The following is a 14,503-nucleotide window of genomic DNA, read 5'->3' as shown; positions in this document are numbered from 1 at the left end:
AGGTTGCCCAGGGAGGTGGTTGAGGCTCCATGCCTGGAGATCTTGAAGGTGAGGCTGGAGAGGGCTGTGGGCAACCTGATCTAGTTGGGGATGTCCCTGCTGAGTGCAGAGGGGGTTGGGCTGGATGAGCTTTGGAGCTCCCTTCTGGCCTAGACCATTCTACGATTCCGTAATTTGAAGCTCATGTTCTGCTATTTGCTGCCATTTCAGATGCCTTTGGAAAGCTTAAAACTGACTCATATTGAACTGGCAGGCAACTGGAACAACGATCCACTTGCCTCTGAACCTGGCTGCGGGGAGGTTGGACTGGACGACCTTTGGCGGTCCTTTCCGGCCCAGACCATTCTATTATTCCGTGCTTCTATGTTTCTATGATTCTATGTCGTTCGCGTTTCCGACGCGGATGCCAGCGACCACCGCCAGGCAACGCCTCACAGCGGGGCCGGGGCCATCCCAGTTTGAGGTAACACCTCCCGCCCGCCGCCCTGCGCGGAATGTGCGGGGCGGGGCGGGGCGGGAGGCGTGCCGGAGGTGACGGCAGGAGGAAGTTCCGTCCGGTTTGAAAGCGCACGGCGGAGCTGCGTGTGGTCCTTTCCCGCCGCCCGGGCCGGCTCAGCCGCCTTCGCCGCTTATCGCCGCCTATCGCAGCCTATCGCCGCCTATCGCCGCCTATCGCCATGGAGCCGCCGCCCTCAGGTGAGCTGTGCGGCGGCGCCGGCCCTGTGGTGGCTGCGCCGGCGCTGCCAGGTCGGCAGGTCGCGCGCGGGCGCTCGGGCAGCCTGCGGCGGAGCCTGAGGCGCCTGAGAGGTCGCTGCTGGGCGGCGAAGGCTGCGCCGCGCTTCTGGCCGCCGGCACCGCCCGCGCCTCCCGGCGCGGCGGAGCGGGCCGCGGACGGGTCTTACTACCCCCCACCTCCCCGCCTCGTACCGGCGGGGGGAAGCGGGAGGAAAGTCCGAACGTTGTTGACCTGACATAGGTGGTGGGAGAGAGTGTGCCGCGATGAGGGACTTCCCCCAGGGGAAAGCGAAAGGGAGCGTGAAGCCATGAGGCCCCCACGCGGGTGTTATGTAATGAAAGAGTCGTAGAGGAAGCGCCCCGGAGCTTGGGGACAGCTTGGAATGGTGGCGGCGAGGCCACCGGGATGCTGCGGCGCTCGGGCATGAGCGGGAGGCGTGAGCGGAACCGGGACATGGCCTGGCGGCGGAGTGAGGACTTCTCGCTGAGGAAACGCCTTCAGCGCGACCCCAGCGCTAGCCTCCAGGCTAGAAATCCAACCGTAATTCCAGTGGCGTGTTGTAAGAACCAAGTCTCAGCCTGACAGTTCGTGTAGCTGCAAAAAAAAAAAAAATCTGCGAGGTTGTGATAAAGTTTGTGTATTACTCAGAAGATATGCTGGCCACAAGCCAAGGCCAGAGCTCACAGAGCAGAGGATGTTAGGGGTTGGAAGGGACCTCTGGAGATCATCGAGTCCCACCCCCCCTGCCAGAGCAGGAGCATAGCATCCAGCACAGGGCACACAGGAACACATCCAGACAGGGCTGCAAAGGCTCCAGAGAAGGAGACTCCACAACCTCTCTGGGCAGCCTGTTCCAGTGCTCTGGGACCCTCACAGTGAAGAAGTTCCTCCTCATGCTGAGGTGGAACCTCCTGTGCTGCAGTTTCCATCCATTGCCCCTTGTCCTATCCCAGGGTGCAATTGTGCAGAGCCTGTCCCTTCCTTCCTGACCCCCAGCCCTCAGCTATTGATAGACATTGATCAGATCCCTCTCAGTCTTCTCCTCTCCACACTAAACACCCCCAGGGCTCTGTGCCTCTCCTCATAAGGCAGTGCTCCAGGCCCTTCAGCATCCTTGCAGCCCTCCCTTGGACTCTCTCCAGCAGGTCCCTGTCCCTCCTGAACTGGGGAGCCCAGACCTGGATGCAATATTCCAGGTGAGGTCTCAGCAGGGCAGAGGAGAGGGGGAGGAGACCCTCCCTGGATCTGCTGGCCACACTCCTCACAGCTTAGGTTTGTATAATTTTTTGACTAAGAACTTAGTGACTTAGTGAATGTTATTTTATGCTTCCTTGATAGAGCTGCTATTTAAGGAGTGACAATGCCTTGCTGACTTCCATGTTGTTAAACTGTGTTCTCGTTCCCACAGGAGCTGAGCCGATGACCCTTGGCTCCCCGACGTCTCCAAAACCAGGAGCTAGTGCCCAGTTCCTTCCTGGGTTCTTGATGGGTGATTTACCTGCCCCGATGACTCCTCAGTCCCGTGCCATTAGTGGCCCTTCAGCTAGTGTTATGGAAATGAGATCTCCGCTGCTTGCAGGTCAGAATTCCTTAAATGCTGAAAAATTGTCCTCAGAAACTAGAAAATTCTGTTTTTCTTACTGTTCTATGTGACTGTTGCAGACTTATGATTTTATTGTATTCTATAAATGAGCTCAGCTCATGAAATGGATGATGAACTCAAGTGTTGGTTGGGTTAAGAACTGGCTGATGGCTGTGCTCAGAGGGTGGTGGTGAATGGTGCTGCTGCCAGCTCGCAGCCAGTCACTAGTGGTGTCCACCAAGGATCAGTGTTGGGCCCCATCCTGTTCAATTTCTCTAATTGAAGAGCTGGACGAGGGGATTGACTCCACCATCAGTAAGCTTGCAGATGACACCAAGCTGGGAGCAAGTGTTGATCTGTTGGAGGGTAGGAGGGCTCTGCAGAGGGACCTTGCCAGGCTGGGCAGATGGGCAGAGGTCAAAGGCATGAGGTTTAACAAGGCTGAGTGCCAGGTGCTGCACTTTGGCCACAACAACCCCAGGCAGTGCTACAGGCTGGGGACAGAGTGGCTGGAGAGCAGCCAGGCAGAGAGGGACCTGGGGGTGCTGGTGGAGAGCAGCTGAAGAGGAGCCAGCAGTGTGCCCAGGTGGCCAAGAAGGCCAATGGCATCCTGGCCTGCATCAGCAATAGTGTGGCCAGCAGGAGCAGGGAAGTCATCCTGCCCTGTGCTCAGCACTGGTTAGGCCACACCTTGAGTGCTGTGTCCAGTTCTAGGCTCCTCAGTTGAAGAAAGATGTTGAGATGCTGGAAGGTGTCCAGAGAAGGGGAGCAAGGCTGGGGAGGGGTCTGGAGCACAGCCCTGTGAGGAGAGGCTGAGGGAGCTGGGGGTGTTCAGCCTGGAGAAGAAGAGGCTCAGGGGAGATCTTACTGCTGTCTACAGCTCCCTGAAGGGAGGTTGTAGCCACATGGGGATTGATCTATTTGCCCTGGAAACGAGTGACAGAAAGAGAGGACACAGTCTCAAGCTGCACCAGGGGAGGTTTGGGCTGGAGGTGAGGAAGAAATTCTTCCCAGACAGAGAGCTTGGCCATTGGGATGTGCTGCCCAGGGAGGTGGTGGAGTCCCCATCCCTGGAAGTGTTTCAAAGCAGCCTGGATGAGGCACTCAGTGCCATGGGTGAGTTAATTAGATGGTGCTTGGTGATAGGTTGGAGTGGATGATCTCAAAGGACTTTTCCAACCTGATTAATTGTGTGATTAATCCTTCATAGCAGACTGAAGTGGGTAATGTGTTCCAGTGTTATTCATAACATCCAATCTCAGTCTGCTCTGCTCTACTTTGAAGCCATTGTCCCTGCTCCTGTCCCTGCAGCCCTTTGCAAACAGTCTCTCTGCAACCTCCTTGCAGCCCCCTTCAGGTCCTGGCAGGTTGCTCTTAGGTCTCCCTGGAGCCTTCTCTTCTGCAGGCTGAACACCCCCAGCTCCCTCAGCCTGGCCTCCTAGCAGAGCTGCTCCAACCCCCTGAGCACTTTCCTGGCCTCCTCTGGAGCCTCTCCATCAGGTCCATGTCCTTCCTGTGCTGAGGGCTCCAGAGCTGCACACAGCACTGCAGGTGAGGTCTCAGCAGAGCAGAGCAAAGTGGCAGAATCACCTCTCTGGCTCTGCTGCCAATGCTGCTTTGGATGCAGCCCAGGCTGCCCTTGGCCTTCTGTGCTGCAAGCTCACCCTGCCTGCTCCTGGCCAGCTTCTCATCCCCCAGCACCCCCAAGGCCTTTTCCTCAGGGCTGCTTTCTCTCCCCTCCTCCCCCAGCCTGGATTGACAGTGAGGATTGTTCCAGCCCAGGAGCAGAACCCTGCACTTGCTCTTGTTGAACCTCATGAGGTTCCCCTGGGCACCACCTCTGCAGCCTGTCCAGGTCCTTCTGGATGCCATCCTGTCCCTCTAGGTTCCACAACACCACTCAGCTTGGTGTCATCAGCACATTGCTGATGGTGCCCTTTATCCCACTGTCTATAACAGTGATACAAACATTAAACACGGCATGTGGTGTAATATAAATATCTAAATGTGTTGTGTACCAGTCATTTTGAAGGTGGAATTGAAGATTGAAGTACTGCAAGATACTTGTGGTACTATTCTTTCAAGTTCAAGTAAAATTATTCCCTTGGTAGTGAGATGCTGTGTCATGGCTGGTCTTTTATTCTGCTCTTGTTGCTCTTGTCTACCTGCCCTGTCCACCTCACACACATGCTGCTTAGGGAAATGTTAATGAAACTGAAAATAGTCATGTGAATGTCACCTAATTTTTTTAAAAGTTTTTTTTTTTTACAGCTTAAGAGTATTGATTCTAGAAAAGGGTGAAGCAGCAAGGTCTTAAAACAAGCCTCCCAAAATATAGTAGTTTAATGCATCACAGAAGCATTCAGGTTGGCAAAGCCCCTCAGGATCACCAAGTCCAACCCACAACCCTACTCTGCAAGGCTCACCCCTAAACCACAGCCCCAAGCACCACAGCCAAACCACCTTCAAACACAGCCAGGCTTGGGGACTCCACCACCTCCCTGCCCAGCACATTCCAATCCCTGACCACTCTGGAGGGGAAAAAATTCTTCCTGCTGTCCAGTCTGACCCTGCCCTGCTGCAGCTTGAGGCTGTTCCCTCTTCTTCTCTGGCTAATGAGCTGTGAGAAGAGAGCAGCACAACCTCTGCACAACCTCCTTTCAGGGAGCTGCAGAGAGCCAGGAGGTCTCCCCTCAGCCTCCTCATTTTCAAACTAAACAGCCCCTTGAACTGAAAACCTTGCTGGGAGAGTTGCTTTAGATAATACATGGTAACAGATTTTGGGTGTATAAGTTCAGACAGGAGTCAGAATTCAGGGTTGCAAAGTGTTTTGGAAAAGCTGAATTTCCAAATATTTTGGAAGTAAAAACTGAATTCTAGCTGCTATTTATTTTCTCCTGTGGTAAACTTACCCCTCAAAAACAGTCAGAGATGTGTTAAGATCTTGCAGTCAGTTTAATTCTCCTGCTGGAAGTCTCAAAGAGTTTACAAAAGGGGAGAACATCTGGTCTGACTTTACCACCTTGTTTAAATGCTCTCCAGAGCTTACTTTTTTAATTAACATAAAATTGCATAGGAAGGGAGGGAATTTGGAGAAGGGGAACATGACACCATGTGCAGTTTCTGTGTGTTTTTTTTGGTATGGGTCTTTGGCAGGTGAATGTCAAGTCCTAAAAGCTTTGCTTTTGCATCTCAGCCACAGGGAATTTAGTTCCTGAAACAACTAGTTCATTACTGACCTGCCTTAAAGTAGGAAGGTGTAGCTGTGCTCAGAACAGTAGTGAAGAGTAGGAGAGGCTGAGGGAGCTGGGGGTGTTTAGCCTGCAGAAGAGGAGGCTCAGGGGAGACCTCATTGCTCTCTACAACTCCCTGAAGGGAGGTTGTAGCCAGGTGGGGGTTGGGCTCTTCTCCCAGGCACCCAGTAACAGAACAAGAGGACACAGTCTCAAGCTGCACCAGGGGAAATTTAGGCTTAAGGTGAGGAGAAAGCTCTTCCCAGAAAGAGTAGTTGGCCATTGGGATGTGCTGCCCAGGGAGATGGTGGAGTCACCATCCCTGGAGGTGTTCAAAGAAAGCTTGGATGTGGCACTTGGAGCCATGGTTTAGTTGTCAGAAGGTGTTAGGTATTAAGTAATAGGTTGGGCTTGATCATCTCTGAGGTCTTTTCCAACCTGGGTGATTCTGTGAACATACTGGTCTGATAAGAGGTGTAAAAGTCTTAGATGATACCAGTGTATGAAGGTGGTTTCTGACATGCATGATTTTCAGTTTGGCAGGCCAGGTGTTTTTACAAAGCCCCAGTGGAAGAGCCGAGTTACAGTGCTGGAAGGTGCCCAAGGAAGGGCTGGAGCTGCTCTGCTATGGAGACAGTCTGGAGAAGAGAAGGCTCTGAGGAGACCTTCCTGTGGCCTTCCAGGATCTGAAGGGGGCTCCAAGAAAGCTGGGGAGGGACTTTTGAGGGTGTCAGGGAGTGATAGGACTGGGGGGGAATGGAGCAAAACTAGAAATGGGGAGACTGAGATTGGATGTTAGGAAGAAGTTGTTCCCCATGAGGGTGGTGAGAGACTGGCAGAGGTTTCCCAGGGAGGTGGTGGAAGCCTCCTGCCTGGAGGTTTTTGCAGCCAGGCTGGATGTGGCTGTGAGCAACCTGCTGGAGTGTGAGGTGTCCCTGCCCATGGCAGGGGGGTTGGAACTGGCTGAGCCTTGAGGTCCCTTCCAATCCTGACAATTCTGTGGTTCTGTGAACTTGCTGTTCCACATTTAAGAACAAATAGCAATGGAGTAAACTTAACAAGCTTTTCTCATGCTCTTCTTTTGTGCCTTTTAATTGCAGGAGGCTCTCCCCCCCAACCAGTAGTCCCTACACATAAAGATAAAGGTGGTGCTCCACCAGTTAGAAGCATATATGATGAACTGTCCAGCCCTGGGCTTGGGTCACCTCTAACCTCAAGAAGACCAGTAAGTGGCTTAGATACTCTCCTGCTCTTAGCAGAGGGTGAGAGGTAGCTTACAGCTTCGGTGAGTTCAGTAACTCAGTTGTATAAACAGCTGAGACCAAATGTCTGCTGAGTCTTCAGGTCCTGCTGTTCCTTAAGCTGGGTGTTTGGTCTGCCTGTTCCTGTGCAGCTGAAATGACAACAGGTCTGAGGAGGTTCTCCTCCCCCTCTACTCTGCCCTGGTGACATCTCAGCTGGAATATTGCATCCAGGTCTGGGCTCCCCAGTTCAGGAGGGACAGGGATCTACTGGAGAGAGTCCAAGGGAGGGCTGCAAGGATGCTGAAGGGACTGGAGCAGTGCCTGGGGAGGAGAGGCTGAGAGCCCTGGGGGTGTTTAGTGTGGAGAGAAGACTGAGAGGGGATCTGATCAATGTCTATCAATAGCTGAGGGCTGGGGGTCAGGAAGGAAGGGACAGGGACAGGCTCTGCTCAGTTGTGGCCTGGGATAGGCCAAGGGGCAATGGATGGAAACTGCAGCACAGGAGGTTCCACCTCAACATAAGGAAGAACTTCTTTACTGTGAGGGTGACAGAGCACTGGAAGAGGCTGCCCAGAGAGGTTGTGGAGTCTCCTTCTGTGGAGCCTTTGCAGCCCTGTCTGGATGTGTTCCTGTGTGACCTGTGCTGGATTCTCTGGTCCTGCTCTGGTAGGGGTGGGACTTGAAGATCTGTGGAGGTCCCTTCCAACCCCCAACATCCTCTGATCCCATACTGTCTCCAATAGTTTTATTTAAAGCTCTGATCAGGACTGCTAGCTGTGTTCTTTCCTAAGGCTTACAGCTGGAAATTCCATAATGTAATAGTTGAGGCCTCCTGGATGTGTAGGCTCTCTGCTAGGCTGCATGCTGGAACAGGAAAACATTGCCAAAAAACTTTTTATGAAGAACTTTTAATAATCTTGTATCAAATGTCCGTATTGATGTCTGTTCCTACTCTTAAGCCACTTAAGGCAAACGGTTAATTTTCTTTGCCTGATGCTTAAGTCTCCTGAAAATGATCCAAGAAGTGTCCCTGTAAGTATGATTTGGTACTTTTTGTGTTTTACTGCAGGCCAGCTTTTCTCTAACACAGAGCCCCTTGGTTGGAACTCTGCCATCCACTCCTGGAGCAGGTAGATGTCCCTTGTCAAAAGATGTAATCTGCTTTCTCACTGCTTTCCTTCATACACGCAAATCATCAACCACTCTTCAAGCTGCATCAGCTCCTTGCTTGTGTGTGAAGGAGCTGCATCTTTATGTGCTAGCTTTTCAAGAGGTATGTGGATGTGAATAGGAAATACTTGTCCACTTGGACTGAAATTCATTCAATCTTTACTTGCTCCTTCAAGTTAGCACAGAGGTGAAGCAGCTGAGATTGATGGCTTGCCTTCCACCTTCATGCAGTTTCCATTCTTGTATATGAATCTGTGGCTTCTGGCTAAGCTTAATTCTGCTGTCATGTTCCTGTTTGACCTTCTGTATTAAGCTGCTGTTGTTTAGAGGTGCAGAGGAAAGTTTAGGTTGCTTGGCCATGAAAGCTTAGTAGCTTGCTTACAGATGTGAGTCTCATCTTGCCAGACTGGTTTGTCTGCAAAGGAATCTCCACCAAACTCTTCCATGTGCAAGTGAAATGCTTGATAGTGAGTTTAGGCTTTTACTGTAGCCTCTTAAAGCTTCTCTGTCTTGCAAAAGTAATTTGTTCATCAATGCCATTTCAATTTCACAGCTTCAGGTGTGTTTAGTCCTGCAAGTATTGGCCAGCCTAGGAAGACTCCTCTGTCTCCTGCTCAGTTAGATCCTTTTTATACTCAAGGTGATTCCTTGACCTCAGAAGATCAGCTTGATGACACATGGGTAACTGTATTTGGGTATGTGGATTTGCCAAGTATTTGGAACAACATAGGTGAAGTCTTTGCTCCATATGGAGAGAAGTACTTGGATGTTGCTGTTGTCTAAGGGTCAGCAGGAAACACAACTCTGGTTAAAGCCACCAAATGCATGGATTTTAGTGAAGCAGCTTAACTTAAGCTACATGTTAACTTTTTTTTTTCCCCCAAGTTGGAGAGGCAGCGTTATGTTATTGGGGTGTGTGGTGAAGTAAAGATGTCTGGAAGTTCCTATTCTGCCCTGGTGAGACCTCAGCTGGAATATTGCATCCAGGTCTGGGCTCCTCAGTTCAAGAGGGACAGGGATCTGCTGGAGAGAGTCCAAGGGAGGGCTGCAAGGATGCTGAAGGGACTGGAGCAGTGCCTGGGGAGGAGAGGCTGAGAGCCCTGGGGGTGTTTAGTGTGGAGAGAAGAAGGCAAAGAGGGGATTTAATGTTTATAAATGTGAGGGCTGGGTGTCAAGAGGGAGGGGATAGGATCTGCTCAATTGCACCCTGGGATAGGCCAAGGGGCAATGGATGGAAACTGCAGCACAGGAGGTTCCACCTCAACATAAGGAAGAACTTCTTTACTGTGAGGGTGACAGAGCACTGGAACAGGCTGCCCAGAGAGGTTGTGGAGTCTCCTTCTGTGGAGCCTTTGCAGCCCTGTCTGGATGTGTTCCTGTGTGCCCTGTGCTGGATTCTCTGGTCCTGCTCTGGCAGGGGGGTTGGGCTCGAAGTTCTCCGGAGGTCCCTTCCAACTCTTAATATCCTGTGATATTCCTTAAATCATTCTTCTAATGTGGCATTAACAGACTGGGCTCTGGGACCTCTGAAAACCCTTTGTAGTGCTGCATTTTGGCACCAGAATTCTTCAACTACTCCTTAAAACATGACTGTTTCCTGTCTTTCAGATTTCCTCAAGCATCAGCTTCGTATATTCTTCTGCAGTTTGCTCAGTATGGAAACATATTAAAGCATGTGGTAGGTCATGGTTTTAGGCATCCTTCTGAACACCTTCTGGCTCAGCCTTTCAAGGGCTGAATTTCACCCTTGTCCCTTGCTCTCATCCAGATGTCCAACACAGGGAACTGGATGCACATTCGGTACCAGTCGAAGCTGCAAGCACGCAAAGCCTTGAGCAAAGATGGAAGGATCTTTGGTGACTCCATCATGATTGGTGTCAAGCCATGCATAGAGAAAGTAAGTTAACAGCTGCTGTTGATTTAAATCTAAGGCACTCTGCTTTTGGGGCTTCCTCTGGTGTTTCCTTGACCTCTTCAGGTCTTTTTTTCTTGAGGAAATGCAAAGCATGGGTATTTCAGTTGTGTAAGTGTCATCTACTGTACCTTAGGTGAGTTTCTCTTGAGTATTTGACACAATTTTCTGCTGAGAAGAGGTCATGAGAAGAAATCTCTATGCTCCTTGGAAGTTGCAATGCATGAAGGCGATGGAGGGAGGTGATTCTGACACTTTGCTCTGGTGAGACCTCACCTGGAGTACTGCATTCAGCTTGGGAGCCCTCAACACAGGAAGGGCATGGACCTGATGGAGCAGATCCAGAGGAGGGCCATAAAAATGCTCAGGGGGTGGGAACATCTGCTGTGAGGGCAGGCTTAGGGAGCTGGGGGTGTTCAGCCTGGAGAAGAGAAGGCTCCAGGGAGACCAAAGAGCAACCTGCCAGGACCTGAAGGGGGCTGCAAGAAGGCTGCAGAGAGACTGTTTGCAAAGGCCTGCAGGGACAGGAGCAGGGACAATGGCTTCAAACTGGAGCAGAGCAGATTGAGATTGGATGTGAGGAACAAGTTGTGGAACACTGGAAGAGGTTGCCCAGGGAGGTGGTTGAGGCTCCATGCCTGGAGATCTTCAAGGTGAGGCTCAACAGGACTCTGAGCAACCTGATCTCTTTGAGAATGTCCCTGCTGAGTGCAGAGGGGGTTGGGCTGGATGAGCTTTGAGGTCTCTTTCAACCCAGACCATTCTGTGGTTCTGTGAATTGTATTGATGCACAAGTCATGAAGTGAAGCCATAACTAGTGAGAGAAAAGGAGTTCCCTGACTGGAATTTGTGGCTACAATACATCTGATGGCAGAGCAAGACTGTGAGTGCTCTTCTTACTTGTGCCTCTTTTTTTAATGTGACTTAGCTGCCTGCTCCTGGCTTTTCAGTTTTATCTCAGCACATCATACTGAAAATCTGTGAGCAGGAGAGTCCAGTGCTGTGCTCCCACCTGCCCCCACAAAAGCCATTCCCTGTCTTGTAAGTAGTAGTTGGTGTAGGCATGGCTGTGTTTCAGTCTACAGTTATCAGGAGCTGTTAGCTTCCAGGCATTGACGATGCCCTGATCCTGAATTCTTGCAGCACTTTGCCTTGGGCACTGTCTGTTACCATAGGCAAATGTCAGTCATTCTTCTACAGCTCACAGAGTTCTTGTTTTTAGGTCCTTTAAGGATAAGTGATGCTAGGGTAAGGAAAGCTTTCAAATGTAAACTGTTCTGAGGGGGCAGCCCTGAGAAATTGAACTTCCTGTTACTGCAGCTTTTATCAGTTTGAACCTTTTGTTACACTGATTAAAATTCATAAAACAAAGCTACTTCAGTGCCTCTTTGTGGGCTTCTGATGGGAGGGCTTCCAGTCTCCTCTTATCTTTATTGTTTTGGTGCCCAGTTGGTATCAATTACTGAATTGCCAATAAGCTGAATCTTTGGAAATAATGGTCTGAGATGTTTAATTGTGTCTGATCTTTATTGCTTTTGAATGCTCATGATGTGCTTTGTGGAGAAGGTCAACCTTCAAGCAGGAATAAATGAACCCATAGTTGCTCACCTGTGGTTCTGGAGGCTAATCCTTTGAGGGTTTGGCTTTAGCCTGTAAAATTTCTTCCTTGCAATGGAAAACCAGACAGGATGAATTTCATGCCAGTGCTTGAGCTTCAGATTTAAAGCTAGCTGTTAGTTCAGTGGCTTCCCCTCCTACTGAGCCATGAGTCAGCTGCCACCCCCACTGCACACCAGTCCTAGCCTGTATTTTGGATTAGCTGTCTCCTGCCAGATCAGCTTCTGCCTTTCTGCTCTGCTTTAGGCTGGTTGAATGCTGTGCTCCACTGAGTCTAAATGCAGCAGATCTGATGTCCCCAGGCTGGTGGTTGTTTCCCATCCTGTTTCCTCTGGGTTCTCGTGGAACTTGTGGTTCCCATCAAGTCCCTTGCACTCACTCTGCCATTTTGCATGCATGCCTTTCTAAACTTAAGCCTACAAAATACAGCCTGAGACTCCTGGCATTTGCTGAAGAGGACTGACTAAATCTCTGTGGCAAGTTGAATCTCAGCTGAAGGCCACAAGTTGGTGTTGTGGTTTAGAGCAGGACAGATTGCTCTAATGCCCCTGGGGCAAAAGCAAACTGCTTCACACACAGGACTGGAGTATTGCGCTGCTTTCTTGCTCTGCTTTCTTGCTCTGCTTTCTTGCGCTGCTTTCTTGCGCTGCTTTCTTGCGCTGCTTTCTTGCGCTGCTTTCTTGCGCTGCTTTCTTGCGCTGCTTTCTTGCGCTGCTTTCTTGCGCTGCTTTCTTGCGCTGCTTTCTTGCGCTGCTTTCTTGCGCTGCTTTCTTGCGCTGCTTTCTTGCGCTGCTTTCTTGCGCTGCTTTCTTGCGCTGCTTTCTTGCGCTGCTTTCTTGCGCTGCTTTCTTGCGCTGCTTTCTTGCGCTGCTTTCTTGCGCTGCTTTCTTGCGCTGCTTTCTTGCGCTGCTTTCTTGCGCTGCTTTCTTGCGCTGCTTTCTTGCGCTGCTTTCTTGCTCGTTGCACCAAAGAGTTTTAGACCACAGGTAATTCAAGAGAGGTGGAAATACTGCTTTTTGATACTTGTTGCCATGACATTAACTCTGTTTTATTTAAGAATGTGATGGAAAACTCTGAGAGGAGCTCTACACCCTCAGCACCTACAGTTTTCACTACACCTCCCAAGTCCATTGGCACACCAGTGCTAGCTGCAAATAATACAACCAGGATTTCTACAATGAGACCTCTTGCAACAGCATACAAAGCTTCCACCAGTGACTATCAGGTATGTGAAGGGGAGCAAAGGTCCTGCAGCTGGGTCAGGGCAATCCCAGGCACCAATACAGACTGAGCAGGGACTGGCTTGAGAGCAGCTCTCAAGAAAAGGCCTTGGGGGTGCTGGGGGAGGAGAAGCTCAGCAGGAGCCAGCAGTGAGCACTTGCAGCCCAGAGAGCCAAGCAGAGCCTGGGCTGCAGCAAGAGAAGTGTGGCCAGCAGGGCCAGGGAGGGGATTCTCCCCCTCTGCTCCACTCTGCTCAGACCACACCTGGAGCTCTGGGTCCAGTTCTGGAGACTCTGTTCCAGGAAGGATCTGGAGGTGCTGAAAGGTGTCCAGAGAAGGGCCATGAGGATGAGCAGAGGGCTGGAGCTGCTCTGCTCTGGAGGCAGCCTGAGAGAGTTGGAGTTGTTCAGTCTGGAGAAGAGAAGGCTCTGAGGAGACCTTCTTGTGGCCTTCCAGGATCTGAAGGGGGCTCCAAGAAAGCTGGGGAGGGACTTTTTCAGGTGTCAGGGAGTGATAGGACTGGGGGATGAAGCAAAACTAGAAGTGGATAGATTCAAATTGGATGTAAGGAAGAAGTTGTTCCCCATGCCACTACTCTATATCCCCATTAGCAAGCCAATGAATTATGTAGACCTTAGCATTATTTTTCTGTTGTGTCCAATGGTAATTTATTTTCCTTTCAGTCTTTACAGTCAGGAACTAGGCTAAACTGTAGCAAGGCTGTTGACTTCAGTGTGACTTTAGCCTTTATCTGCCTTACCTTTCAAATGTGATTCAAGCACCAACTCAGTCTGTTCAGTCTCTAAAAGAATAATAATTTAAAAAAATAAAAAAAAGGTGTTATTAATGACTCTTCACTCTTCCCAGAGGTTAAGGGCTGGCTGTGAAAAATCTTTCCAAAAATATTTTTGCCAGAATAGAGCAGCACCTAGGAAAAGAAAAGGAACTGGCTATTAGAAAAATAATTAACTTTGTTGACTGATTTTCTTTTTGTCTCTCTTCCTCTTCTTTTTTTTTTTTTTTTTTTTTTTTTTCCCCTTCCTCTACCTTCTAGGTGGTTTCTGACAGACAGACTCCTAGGAAAGATGAAAGCATTGTATCCAAAGCAATGGACTATGTGTTTGGCTGGTAATACACAAGAAGTAGTAACACACTAAGCTGGGCAGGGCTTGACCTACACTACTGGCACCTGTGGTTAGTTGTATAACTACTGGTGTGGCAGTATTTTAACTTCTCTCTCTCACCTATTATGCCTTCAGTTAATTCAGCAGCCATGTAGCTTGCACTTTAAATGGTGGCCATGTGCAGGTGGTTTTAAAAGCTGAGTAAGTGTCAATACAAATCCCCTTTTTGGTTGGGTTCCCCCCCCCCCCCCTGTTCTCTTTGCATGGCTGTAATTCCTTTCAGTGAGTTGCTTCCCAGTAAGCTGGAAATGTTTGAACTGCCAGCTTGGTTGACTGATGCCTTCAATTTCATTGTTTAGGTTATTTTTCTGGGAAGAGGATGGGCTACTTGCAGGAAGAACACTAAATGCAGTTTGCCCCCAGGGACCGTTGTTTCTCTATGTGACTTTCATTTTATCCATAGCATCCATTGTCCTCTCCTTCACTGCTTTCTCTGGTATCTTCTAGATGTCATAGGAACTCTTTTAACTCTGTCAATAAAGCTGAAGTAAAATTTTTTTCTTTTTCATACTTCGCCTGATTTTTGTTGGTTTGGTTTTTGAGAACTGTTTTGGACTCTTAGGAAAACCTATTTGCAGTGCTCTTAACTGACAGCTGTGATGCT

At 49.9% G+C, this 14,503-nt stretch overlaps 1 protein-coding gene across 1 annotated transcript; it reads left to right on the top strand.

Moving 5' to 3' along the window:
* Positions 1-667: 667 nt before the first annotated feature.
* Positions 668-14,034, top strand: NUP35 (nucleoporin 35). The gene is made up of 9 exons (XM_054398724.1): positions 668-696; positions 2,145-2,315; positions 6,652-6,776; positions 7,865-7,931; positions 8,525-8,660; positions 9,574-9,643; positions 9,734-9,862; positions 12,552-12,719; positions 13,770-14,034. The coding sequence occupies exons 1-9, from the start codon at positions 678-680 to the stop codon at positions 13,845-13,847; spliced, it is 963 nt and encodes a 320-aa protein (XP_054254699.1). The 5' UTR covers positions 668-677; the 3' UTR covers positions 13,848-14,034.
* The last annotated feature ends 469 nt before the right edge of the window (positions 14,035-14,503 follow it).

The sequence above is a fragment of the Indicator indicator genome, unplaced genomic scaffold (assembly GCF_027791375.1).
Source record: "Indicator indicator isolate 239-I01 unplaced genomic scaffold, UM_Iind_1.1 iindUn_scaffold_93, whole genome shotgun sequence".
Taxonomy (NCBI): Eukaryota; Metazoa; Chordata; class Aves; order Piciformes; family Indicatoridae; genus Indicator; species Indicator indicator.
The sequence above is the reverse complement of the archived record's forward strand: the minus strand, read 5'-3'. Positions and strand labels throughout refer to the sequence as shown.